We start from the raw sequence: 13,890 nt of genomic DNA, 5'->3' as shown, positions 1-13,890 counted from the left end.
GTAGCATGTTTAATTAGGCATGTTGCATTAACAAATTAAAAAAGGTTAAAATTTTCCTTGTAGCCCACACAAGCTAAAAAATTGTGAGATTTTGTAGCACACATTATATTTGTAGGTAGTTATGAGTTTTGATTTAGGGTACCATCTTCATGAACTCTTAATGAAAAACGTGAAATAACCAAAAGAATGCGTTGCTTGGAACCTGCTGGTGTTCTGTGTTTTCATGTGCAAATTCACTCATTTCTTCTTACTCCTCTTTCTTTGTTTTAGTATATCTCAGACAAACCACTTAATACCTTTTGGAATCAAAGAAATATAAGCTTTACTCATACCTACTAGTATAAAAACCAGCAAGCTAAAACACGCCAGTAATGATATGTCAGGAAATTAGTCCATTAGCTACATTGGTAATGTTATGTTTTAAAAGTAAAAGTAAAAGACAAGGGCTTTTTTTGGTGGTTGCTTCGACACATCAAGGTTTCAGTTTTTTTACAGCTGATACAAAAAACTGAAAGCACAATGGCGATCCCTTTTCTCAGCTGCCTCAGTGATTCCCTACATGCTTGAGTCAAAGGGAAACCAGAAATAAAAGCTCATAAAAGAAAAAGCTGATTTTTCTCAGTATTCTCATTGGTCTCGAGGCAGCGCTGCCTGAGAACAGAGCTTCGGCTCAGTTTGTGAATGTTTTATATGCTGGCCTGTACATTATTGATGGCTCTTTTATAAAGGCCATATTGAGATCCAGATTCAACAAGAAGATTTCTCTGTGTCGTAGATTAAGATCTCAATTTAAATCAATTTCCATCACAGAGGGCCCCGTGTGTTGGCCCCAGGCCCCCTACAGGTCTGATCTGGTCTCATTCCTGACGAGGCCACTTGCATCGTCCGCAGATGATGATTAAAAGAGCTTTTTGTGACCTCTGTCCTGCATAACACTGCTGAAGCCTGCAATATTCACGTCAGCGCCAGTGTTTTCGAAATACTCCCCTGGGCTATTTAGTTGTTTCCATCATTTAATAAAAAGAAACAGACTTTTTTTTTTTTTCCTGAAGATTTCATTTTGGTGACTGCAATCTTCCTCTGCGTCCCACAATTCCCCCCTGTCTTCCTTCTGTCTCCATCCCTCTCCTGTGTGGGATTGTGCTCGATGTCTTGCTTGTAATGCATGCTGTTAATGCTTTGTGGCTGTGTTTTTTTTTAACCGCGTTTTGTAACGTATACTAACACATTGCCCTGCTGTCTTGTCATGGAAGTGCCACTGTTCAAACCTCCCTTATATGTCCTGTCTTTTATCTCTCAAGCTCACTATCTGGATAAGGTAGTGAAAGGTATGGCATTCCTCCTTCAATCTTTTCTGCGCTCGACTCATTGTAACGCCGGCCAGCATTAACAAGCCGTGAAACACACACCCAAACACACGCAGACACACACCATGGTCCATTCCCATCCAAAACACTGTTCTTCTCATTCTACAGATGCATTTCAATAAATTAGAATTTATTAGTTTGGTCAATAATTTGAAATTTAAATAGATTCATTACACAACATTGTTTTCCAAAAGTTTCTGTGTTCATTTTGATGATTATGGCTTGCAAATAATATTTTTTTTTTTTAAATTAAATTTTTAAAAAAATTTCAATATTAAATTAGATGAATAAGAAATCTATAATACAAGATTTTAATGTTATGGCCATAGTTTAGCCTTCACAATTATGCAAAAGACATCTATCTTGATATTCGGTTCATCCCTCCAGAAGGAGTGTAATTGCTCATTCAGGTTTCAAGAAAACAGAGCATTGTATGGTGTCAAAGCATTTTAATGTAAAGTTCATTGGAAGGAAAAAGTCAATCCATGCTTGCATCCATTGTCTTCTCCTTATCTGAGATTGGGTCGCAAGGATAACAGGTCCAGGAAGAAAAAACAAACCTCTCTCTCTCCGCCACTATTCTGGTCTTTCTAGGGAAGGTGTGAATAAGCAGCAGTTCTACTTGGAGTTCCCCCCTGGATGAGGAAGCTCCTCCTCTGTCTTAAAGGCTAACCCCAGCCACACCAAAGAGGAAGCTCATCTGAGCTCCTTGTATCCGGGATCTCGTTCTAAAAGTGGGGCTGTAGTTAGAGTGCAGGTGGGCCAATAAATCCAGGGCATTGCTTATACTTGGCATTAACAAAAAAAAAAAAACACCCCCATCTGTCTATCCACCTTCCTGTGATTACTTGTGAAGAAACGGCAAGATGCAAGAACACCTGCACTTTCACCAGAGGCTGAACTCAGATCTGAATGGGAGCAGGAAAGGTTTTGGTTGAAACATTGGAATAAGCAACTTAAGAGTTTGGGGAAGATTCAAAAAAGGTCAAAAACTACAGGCAGATCCAGGACATGAACTATATCTGCATTATTCCTTTTGTCAAGCCACTTTTTAGCTAGAGACTGCAGGACCAGACTGGTGCTCAGTGGTCCAGTGTCCTCTTCAGATAATAGTAAATGTTTGGAAGTCAAGGTCGCACAGTCTAGAGGAAGATTTGGAGACAGAATCCTAGCTGTTGGAGGTTCAGGTGCAAATTTCCATAATTGTTGAGGAATTCCTCCAGGAAGTTCCGATGCTGCAACCATAACTATTCGCTCATCATTCACAAATTTTGCAGACTTGCAATTTTCACTAATCACTGCACCTTCTGACCTTAAATTTTTTTGCATTTCCTTCATTTCTGACCAATCACACCGAGTTGAATTTTGATAAATTCTCTTTGCTCCCTTCTAATTTAACTTTCTGTTTCACAAAGTTGTTTTTTTTTTTACTGCATTTTCAAACACCATTCTGAGATGTTTTGTAGGATTTGCTCAGACAGTGTATACAGTTCAAGTTAAAATCCTGTTTTTGCTTTTTTGAGAGGATTATTTCAACTTTTTTATAAGTTGATGTTATAGCAAAAATAAAACTTAAAAATATTAGGGACTTTGACCACAACCTTTAGAACAAGGGTGTGCAAAATCTGTCAATTCGGCCACAACAATCACAAAAAAATATTAGTTTTATTGCATCGTGGAGGGACTTATTTAGAGAGTTATCTGTTAGTGTTTTCTGAGTGCGGCTCCCTAACAGGAAGCATATCACCAGAGCCACACGCTGATCGATGTAAGCCAAAATTATCAACACCAACAGAAAAACATGCTTAAATATGAATCATATTGTGTGATGAATCTTACACATTTTACACTTTTTGAACTGAATATCCCAAATCAATTAACTTTCCTGATGAGATTCTAACTTACTGAGATGCACCAGTAAAAATCTTCTCCTCTCATCGTATTTTCAACATAATGTTCCATGGTAATCTCCACTTAGCACCTTCACGCCCAATTCAAACTGAGCTGCTTTCTATACATCAAATGTTTGGTTTGTGCATTTTAGCCTTCTCAGTAGGGGGATGTTGGGAGAGGGGATTCATAACCTGCACCTTGCATTATAGATGAGCTTACAGTGCTGTGCAAAGCCTGATAGGTTCTGAGGCTGCAGCCTCTTTAATTAAAAGACTTTATGGTTGTAGGCAGAACGAGAATGGAGGCTTTGCTTCACCCCTTGCTGTCTGCCACCGGCACCCCTCTCTCAGCCTCCCTGCGTACTTGGTTATAGACCACCTGGCATCAGAGCGGCTGCCAGAGGGGCTCTTCGAACGTTTGCATCCTCATGTCTGGAGCTGTTTCAGACGGGCTCGGGCAGGGCTCTGCAGGGGCTTCTCTCTGAAATATTCTGCCAGTTAAGTTGAAACCAAGCCAAAAGAGAGTGAAGCTTTATTTATCCGTATAACAAACATTCTGAGCTCCTTAATCGTCCAGCTCCACTGGCTTAACCAGAGTTGTTTTTGTCCATTTGCTCAATAAATGGACAGCCAATGCCAAAAGTGTCCAAGAGGCAAGTCATTTCGAACAGTTCATTAAATTTGGTTGCAGTTTTCTAGAATATCATTTGAGTTTTCACTTTATTATTGATGATAAATTCTCTCAATCATCTGTAGAAATTGAAGTTACAGCAGTAATAAACAATTTTAGCTTGTAATCTCTTGAAGGGATGAGCAGAAGAGCTATATATGGTGAAGACATGTAAAAGCTATTCAATTATTCTTTAATTACAAGAGCAAAATCTCACTACACATATTGTCACATTTTTAGCAGTTTTAAACATTTTGAATGTTGCTTTTAGTGAAGATATGGGAAAACCTCGTAGTAACTAATAGAAATGTGTTAGCTGACGTTTATACTGCAAATAAGCAGGAAATCTTACTCTAGTGATCGATTAGTGTTTCTGTAAAGTTTGACATGCCAGTACCAATTTTGACTAAAATAAATAATTTAATATATTTTTGCAACATTCATGCTGTGAGTGATCATATTTTTTTTTTTACTTTAGTGTCAGAGCTGATGTTACACTGTGTGTGCAACAGAGCCCGTGCAGTAAAACACGATTTTATTACTATTTTAAGACGAAATGATTTAGGGCTGTTGTAAACGAATATTTTAGTAATCGAGTAATCTATCGATTAATCGGATAAAAAAAAATATAAAATGAAATATTGATATGAAATTTATTGTGCGGTTCGTCGGTAAAGCTACATTTACACGGTAAGCATCAGCTACTCAGCCGCCCGCCCTGTTCAGGCTATCCGCTCACCTCAGCGCTCTTCCCGCCGTTCGCTTTCAACCAGCAGCCCCGGAGGAGAAATGCTGCCGTACTCCAGGCATTCCCCCAGTCATTTTAAGGATGCTCATTGGTTCCCCAAAAACGATAAAAAGTCGGGCATTATCATCAATCAATAAAATCCCCACGGGCCAATCTTGAAGATTGGACTTTATGCCGCTGAGACTTAGCTTTTGTCAACAACTCAGAGGCGGAAGTGAGAGCTCCGCGCAACGCAAATGAAGTCCCGGCCGGAACACGGTGCGCTAACTAATAAAACATAAATTAACGAAGCTTCGAGGCAGGTCAATTTTCCTCGAGGAATTTTAGTAATCGAGGTACTCGAATCATTCGAGGAATCGTTTCAGCCCTAAAATGATTAGAATATTGATATTCTAAAATGTTTTCCGACAGCCTGCATGAACAGATATATGGTGGAAAAAAACAATGTTTGCTTTTAAAACTCTGATTCATATTACTTAATTGAAAACACTTAATTGATTTGAAAATTGCTAATTAGTAGGCATCTTTACCCAGAAATGGCATCCATACCACATCATGCTGTTGTCAAAACAACCTAACAGGAAAAGATCAAGCTGAAAATTGCTAGGTTCTCTAAAATGCAAAGTTCATATTGAATAAATGCTTCATCTAGAATTATTTTAGAGAAATTGCTAGAGGTCTCTTTAGTTGTAGCACGGGAGATTTCATTGAAAACTGTTATTTTCACAGAGTGGGAGTGTCCTGAGTATATCCACTTAAATTACAGGATGGCTTTTTCTACACATTTTAGTATGAGATTATGCTGCAGCTGTAAAGCACAGATATTTTATAAGACTTCTTTATCTTGGGTTGCAAATCACTACAAAGGATACTAAGCAACTTTTAACTTCGAAAATTAAATTGTGTGAAAAATTTTAATAAATGGAGGCAGACAGTTGTGCTCCAGAAATTTGGGATTAATTACTTTTGTGGCTCTTTATTCTATTCTAACTAACAGCATATATTCTACAGACTGTGGCTGCATTGTGAATTATGTCACAATATAATTGCAGCCCTGATTCATCCATCAATCAGCCTGTCCTCCCTTACAGTTACTACCTTATAAGTACACCTGCCTTACCTGTTTTCTTCCTTTTCTGTTCTCCGGTCCAGTTCTCTCTCTGTCCGATGTAAAAGCAAGCTGCACAAGAGAGATAGTTGATAAAATGGGTCAGCTTAGCATTCTCTCTATTAAGGCATCCTTCTAACACCACAATCTATGACAGAGCTGAGCGTTTGATATCTTTAGATTTTACCCTCTGCCTCAGCGAGGGGATAAATATCATAATGTATCAGATAAATGTCAAACAGGGTAGAACAATTGGCATCATAATCGTCTGATCTGTGCCCTTGTGAAGACCTATCCGGGAGGAAACAATGAAATCTTTCACCTGTCTCTCTACTCCAGCCTGCCTCAGATCCCCTGGGGCTCAGCTCCCAGAAATACAGCTAGGCGACCTCTGCTCAAAGCAACCAAGCACAACCTTTTCCAATTTATATAAAACCCATTTTGTTTAGCTTTGAACTTCTCCTAAAGGGATATCATGGTCTCTCTATTTGAGGGGATATTACTGATAGTTAAAAACCCATTTCTCTGACAATAATTTAGACCACTTTTTAAACTACTACTACTACTTTCCAATTTTATTTTATTCCTGGAAATCTTCAGATTTTGTCACATTACAAACAGACCTTGTTTTTTTTTTTCGTTTTGTTTTGTGTTTTTTTTATTTTTTTTTTAGGAATTTCATGTTTTAGACCAATACAACAAAGAAAGATAACAAAGCAGGTGGAAAAGGATAGAACAGAAGTGGACATCACTAACTAAAAGTTAGTTGTGCTGAGCAAGGCTCCAACATGGTACTTATCAAAGGCTAACGCAACAAATTCAATCATGTGGATGCTACCCATGTGTCTATTGTATGTTACGTGTTACGTGGTTGCGTGCAAAGTTGCGCTTCAGCAAGTGATTCTTTGGAACAGAATCACTTCCTGTCATGGTTTCACTTTTACATTTGTTGAGAAACGATATTGCTAACTGTTTCTGAGTTTGCCCTAATTGTAGGGCTCCAGTCAGAAAGCATGCAGGACATCAGTAAATTTTAAACTGCAGTGCATTCTGGGTACAGAATAAACATCATTTGCTGCACTGCATCATGGCGAAGATTGTGAGAACAGGAAACAGAATTACTGCCTAAATAATTATCAAATAAGAGCATGAACATAACCGTCTTAACTACTTAAAGGATAATTTAGAAGATGCTAAATGTGCTAAGCGTTTTAAAAGTTAGCAGAAATGCTAAATGGTAAATTTGCTTCACCATAACTGCATGTGCTCACTACTGGGATACAGTTACTGACGGAGCTAAATGCAGGCAATTCTGGAAGAAAATATTTTAGAAGTAGCAAAATACATAATAGTGGAGATTTACCTTCCTGCCAGAGCTACAATAAAAAAGCTTAGATCAAAACAAATGTGTGTGTTAGAATGACCCAGTCAAACCAAGATTCAACTCCAATTTAAAATCTGTTGCAAGACTTGAAAAGTGATATTTACAGACGCTCGTCATCCAGTCTGATTTAGCTTGGTGTTTTTAACAAAGAAGAGTAGGTACCGGTTTCAGCCTCTGGATGTGGAAAGCTGGCAGAGGTATATTCTGAAAGACATGCGGCTTTAAGTGTAGCATAACGTAGTTCTACAAAGTATTAACTGAAGGGAGCCTGAATACAAATTCATGTGAAAAACCTCAAGAAGTACTATATAATTTTCCTTGCATTTCACAATCATTCACTAAGTTGTGTGGGTCTGTCACATGAAAGTCCTAAAGAAACACATTGAAGTTTGTGGCTGCAATGTGAAAAAGTCGAAGGGATGTGGATATTTTTGCAAAGCTTAATAGGAAAACAACCTTGAAATCCAAAATTACCTATTAAATTATTTCAAATTGGGCAGTATAAACTCCACTGCTTTCATTGCACAGCTAAAGTACCATACATTCTGGCTAATATGCTGTAGTAATAAGTGAATATTGATTAATAAAATCCCTCTTATCTGATTCTGCTGCAAAGGGATATTGGAAAGCTTTACAAAAGGTGTATCGAATTAATCAAGTTTAGCTGAGGGTCATTAGAGCTGCTCTCATCCATTTAAAATTTCACATAGCATTAGGTTATAACATTAGGTTATTGCTGCTTAAAGCACGAACAGCAAAGCAGTTTTTTTACAAAGCAATTTTGGTGCACAAATGATGTTCTGTATTATTTTTTGTTGTTCATTAATTTCTCTTTGTTTGAGACTCAGTTGTGACCGTTGGTCTTTGTCTTCATCTATTTTTCATAGAGGGTTGTCCTGGTTTGTGCAATGGAAATGGCAGGTGCACTCTGGGTAACAACGGCTGGTACTGTGTGTGTCAGCTGGGCTGGAGGGGCACCGGCTGTGACACCTCCATGGAAACCGCCTGCAGTGATGTCAAGGACAACGATGGAGGTAAAATCACAAATGCCTTTTGACACTGACCAGACACCAACACGGACTCTGAACTAGACATGATTTGACAATAAAATTCACCCCCTGTGGGCTTGAGAAATATTCTGTACTTGCTTTAAGCTTTCCATGCTCTGTTATACCTTTTATGTAGGCCATTCCAATTTTACTCATATAGAGCCAATAGCAGTAGAAATTGTCTTGAAATTATCTTGAGATTTCACTGCCTCGAATCCCAGGAGCCATCTTGCTTTTAACTGGAAGAAAGGAAAGAAAAAAAGTGAAAATCTAAAGAAAATATAAATATTACAACAGATCAGGAAAAACAAAATAGGTTAGTTGTAACAAATACATAGTGAAGCAGAAAAACTGCAGTTCTGACTTAAAATTAGCATTAAGTGCTGAATTCAAGCTAAATCAATGCTTAGAAAAGGTACAAAAATGCTTCTCTTCTGAAGCTAACTAGACATGTAGAACCATAACAGGTGGATATAATGCAGGGATTTTATTGTGTACAGTCTTGGCTCTAAGTAAAATCCTATGGATGTCCTTTCCTCTAAACGAAATACTTTTGTATAGAGCATGTGAAAGCTACATGCACACATGCAGTTTAATCTTTACATGCAAATAAAATAGAGTTGTCCTGATTGGAAGTATTAATAAATTCACCTTGATATTTTATTAACCTCTAAGATTTTGAACATTTTCTATCTCCACAGGGAAGTCCTTTTCCCTCTAAATAACCCTGAGCAGAGGCAGAAACACACTCCCACACACACACCCAACCAGCCAGGGATGTTGCACCAATCTCTACTCCAAGTGGGAGATGTGACTTTCTTTATTCCAGACCCGATTCTTCAGCCTGAGCTGTGCACTGGCCTCCCTTATTTATACAGGGGGTTGTTTGTCTTCCCATCACTTAACAGGGACCACACGGCTCTCAACAGCAAAAGCAGGGTACTGCCTGGGATTTGACTGACTCCTGACAGCACAGTTTATTTTTATCACCCCATCTGGCCAGATATGCCCCTGAAAGCAATGGTTAGGAGACACTAATGACCCACTTTAGCAAAGTAAAGTGCAAAGACTCATTTTTAGTAATGTTATCTAATGTACTGAGAGGGAACTGCATCTTCTGCATATTATGCTCTTTTGCAAAAGTTTATAACATTGCTTCCACTTCTGCTAATGTGGTCCTTTAGCATGTATTGTAACTTTGAAAACATTTAACATTTACTGTCTCATTTTGCCGCTTCTAAAAGGTTTCCCTCCAGGAACGCCCTGTATTTAACTCCACCCATAACTCTGGCTGTGTGCTGGGCAAACTTCTGCTAGGTTGTTAACAGAGGAGCCAATTTTTTACTTTGAGTTGCTGAAACTGAAATTGGTCCACAATTTTGGTCAGGAGCTGACTTATCAATACGTCTCTACTCCTAAACTCCAGCATAAGTATAGTATTTAGCTTTATATTATTACTCAGTGTTACCCAATAGCATATTTTATTCAGTGTGTGTACGCTTTTCTGCATTTGCCAGGTGTTAACCACACTTTTTTTTTTGTGAATCTGTTTGCTTGTGACTTGTTTAACCTTCTCAGATGGCCTGGTGGACTGCATGGATCCAGACTGCTGTCTTCAGGCAACCTGTCACACCACCTCTTTATGCGTGGGCTCGCCCGACCCCCTGGACATCATCCAGGAGACGCAGATGTCCTCGGCACAGAGCAACCTGCAGACGTTTTACGACCGAGTGCGCTTCCTGGTGGGCAGGGACAGTACACACACCATCCCTGGAGCTAACCCCTTCGACGGAAAGTGAGTGACAATGTACTCTCATCGGAAAACACCCAAGCTTAAAAGGCTTTTTTTTTTTTCTAGATTCACAGAGCTATTTGTCTTACATATCATATACATTTTTGTTGCATTAGTAGAGTTCTGCGAATTCCAGCTACTACAGCAGCTCTTGTTTATTTAGTGCCTCGCTAAGTACAACGCATTAAGATTTAAGCCTGTTTGCATTCAATTTAAAATTGACTAAAAAATGTGTGATACCATAGCTTCTCTTCCGTTCTTAGCTGGATTGCTTTTCAAATCAGTAAAGCAGCAACAAACAGGAACACATTTGCACATTTGCGGTGTTATGACCTGGATAAACTGTTATCTAGCACCACATTTTGCTGCAGTGACACGCTCTTGAACAGATTCATAAATCCTAAAACAATAATCGCATTTTTTAAAACAGCTATTGCAGCACTTTTATTTTTGTTTAAAAAAAAAAAAAGGAAACGGAAAATTAATTCACATTTAAAGTTATGGGGAAGCAGCTGCACTCAGTGCGGGCTCGAATTGGCAAAGAGTGTTGGCATCGCTGCAAGGAGGATGGACAAATGATGATGGACAAACATGGAATGTGACAAAAAAAAAGGAGGCAGCATTCCCTCAGCAAGAAAGGCATCTCATATTCATGTATTGTGATTACTTCTACTGTAATCCATCTGTGGCTCACTCCCACAGGCAGAGCTCATGACACCCCAGTCGTGGAATTTGAGAACCTTTTAAATCAGGCAGGATGGCAGTCAGAATCCCATAAGATTGCTCCGATGTTTTCTATTCTCTTTTTCTTTTCATCTTTTATCACATGCGTGACAGGGTTGCTCATTTCCATACTACTTTAGTATGTATCACTCTCGTCTTTGTATATTATACTAATGTAGAAGACAAAGATGAGACTTAATACACACTCAGAGAAGAATAAGATAAGAGTGTAAACACTTAAATGTTTCATGTGAAGAAAAGCTATTTTATTCTTGGTTGTTTTCTTGCTGGTAATAGTCTTACATCTTCTTTGTGGTAGGCAACACCATGAGCTTAAACAACAATCAGGAGTATTCACTTAGAGAGAAATGCTTGAAATGTAAAAGTTTTTGCTCATCATACTGCTGCCACTGCCGTGCTTCACAGTATGGTCCTCCTGGTGGTTGAACCTCTGCCTCGTTTTTAAGTCTTTGGCAGCCTCTAACAGGTTTTCCTCCTGGATTGTGTTTTACCTCAATCCATCTTCCTATCAACTTCAACCAGCTTTTCTTTCCCCTCTGAAGAAAAGCATGATACTGTGACCACAAGGTTCATGGTGGGCAAGTTTAAGTAACTTTTCTGCCACAAATAGCTTTTGCCTGTTGGCCAAAAAGTTAAACTTTGGTCTCAGCTGACAAGAGGACCTTCTTACACAGGTGTGTTGTTTGCCAAACCGCAAACAGAGCTTCTCCATGCTTTTTTTTTTTCCCAACAGTGGGTTTCTTCTGGTCTCTCTTCCATGAAGTTCAGTCATGTGAAATGAGCTATGGATCTCTGTCTATCTCAAAGAGTTTAGGTGGATAGCCAGGTTGAGGTAGATTTTTTTAGTTTAATGTTTCTTTTCAGATGAGCTCCATGAGAAATTCAAAGATTGAGATATATTTTTTGCAACCTAAAATACAGGTAGGTGGACTCTTTAAGGGTGTTAGGGTAGAAAGGGGTAAAGAAATATGACACCCACCTATTTGAGGTTCAGTATTCGTGGAAAATCCACCCATAACCTGATTTTTTTTTTTGTATTGCATTGCAAAATATTCAGAAGAAAATGAGAAGCTAAAATATCTAGCGTAATGTTACTCGGCATGCTATTGGCTGGCATTTGTAAAGCAGCCAATTGGCTGTTCCCCTAAGCTTATAGATGTTAGCCTTTGCATTAGTGATGATTGTTTCCACTGTGAATTCATGCCTGTTAAAATTTATCTGATGTTTGAACTATTAAAATAGGCAGTTAAAAGCATCTTTAGAAGGGGTCTCAAGTATTTTATATTTCTCCTATTTGCTATTCCTTTATGGTCCCTAACCTCCACAAACTGTACAGAAAAGTTAAAATTGTGAAATTTTCTTTTCAGTGGACAGGAATGTGGTCATTGTGGTTAAAATATAACAAAATGTGAAGAAGTTCTTCAACCCAATGCTTCAAAACATAAAATGCATCTTTTTTTGGTCTTTTTTTTTAATGCGTTGCGACAACATCAGCTGTTACTTCAGCGGAAGCTCCCTGACATTTTCTCTCATTGACATTTTTATGGCTCTCAAGAAGCACTCAGCATTTTGCAGTACGTCCCCGGACAGAGTTAGAGGCATGGAAGGTTGAGTAATACTCTTGTCTCTTACTCAAGATGTGGCCATAAATAAGTAAAATGAAGAATCCAGAGATGAGCTGCAAGATCGCGGGAGCCTCGGCACACCTAAAAATATCGGTGATAATCTATTATTCATGCTTGGTATTCATTCCCCCACCGACTGACAGATCTGAACAGTTATGACGAGGTGGCGGAGGGGGCTTCAGACAGGCCTAGCCTCAGCATCTTTCGTTTGTGATATGCTTGCCTTGCTCACGTGATCATCTTTCTATTGATCCGCTGGCCACTTCCTCATGCTCGCAGACGTGTTGGACTGCTATTTCTAATGTTTCCGTCCGCAAAAAGCTGCAGAGGTGCCACTGAATAAAGCATCTGCCACTGCATGAAATGTCTTGATTCCCCACCATGACACATAATACAACGGGCTGCTGAGGCCCAGCAGTGGATGCTGACTAGAATAGTAAACAGGGACTTTGTCTATGGAACAGTTTGGACAGAGATTGATGGTTGGTTTCTAATAGCAGGGTTGAAGTCATCCGCTCCATTTGCTAGCTGGCACTTTTCTAATTTTATTTAGAGCTATTCTTTTTAGCATTAAGCTATTAATGTCAGAAATAAAACCGCTGTAGTCTGTTCGAACGCCTTTTAGCAGCATTGTTTGGAGAAAAGAAATTAGTCCAAAGTGTTTTCCATTTGCACTCTGAGCGAGTAACATACAGCGAGGGAGAGGAAGGGATCCACGGTGACATGCTAACATTTGCATCAGGATTCACCCTGTAATCAAGTCATTTGTGTGGATAATGATATTTTCGTTGCGTGCATGGTAATGGTGGTATTTATTAGGCTTCGTCTAAAGTTCTATATTTACCTCTGGCAAGCTGTTTTTATTGTGTCTGCACTACAATTAGAAAGAAATGTACTCTTCCTCCGTTATTGTATTCTTATGAAAGGGATTAAACTCCAAATTTCTTGACAATATGTTACTTCTGTGACTTTTACTACTGTTCATGCTGACAAAACCGCCATCAATAAAAAAAAAATTATTTCGCTAAATTTATTATAGTTCTCTGAGACTCAGGATTTCTGCACAGGTTTGGAAAGTATTGTCCCTTTCTGAGCAAAAATAGGAAGAAAAGTAGAGCAAATATTTACATTTTCAAATTATGTCCTTTCCCACTGTCTGAATATGGCATCCATCCTTTTTTGCCCATAAAAATCTACAGAAAATGTCCACATTAAAATTGTATATTGGAACTCTGTTTTATGCCGTCAGACAAATACTGATTTTTTTCACTCAGTTTGAGTATCATTATAGGCATTTTGTTGAAAAATTATCATAGGGTGGACTTTTTAAGTTTCACCCGGAACGTTAGCTGGAGATAGGCACCAGCAACCCTCCCGACCCCACTAAGGGACAACGGTGTAAAGAAGATGGATGGATGCATGGATTGATGGATTTTATAAGATCTGGCCACATTCCTGTGCATCTCTTTTAAAAATGTTTGAAAAGTCTGAAATCAAACAAACTTTTTAAA

The 13,890-nt window shown here is 38.7% G+C and overlaps 1 protein-coding gene across 1 annotated transcript in view; it reads left to right on the top strand.

Annotated features, from left to right (window-relative positions):
* The window catches only part of tenm4 (teneurin transmembrane protein 4), a 214,969-nt gene that overhangs the window by 140,157 nt on the left and 60,922 nt on the right, over positions 1–13,890 (top strand). The window contains exons 16-17 of the mRNA XM_014980901.2: positions 8,057–8,203; positions 9,797–10,013. Of these exons, the coding sequence (XP_014836387.2) occupies positions 8,057–8,203; positions 9,797–10,013 (364 nt within the window). The remainder of the gene's footprint in view (positions 1–8,056; positions 8,204–9,796; positions 10,014–13,890) is intronic.

This window comes from Poecilia mexicana, unplaced genomic scaffold (assembly GCF_051168715.1).
Source record: "Poecilia mexicana isolate PSO_F unplaced genomic scaffold, ASM5116871v1 scaffold_13, whole genome shotgun sequence".
In the NCBI taxonomy this organism is placed as follows: Eukaryota; Metazoa; Chordata; class Actinopteri; order Cyprinodontiformes; family Poeciliidae; genus Poecilia; species Poecilia mexicana.
This window is presented reverse-complemented; position numbering and strand designations above follow the sequence as displayed.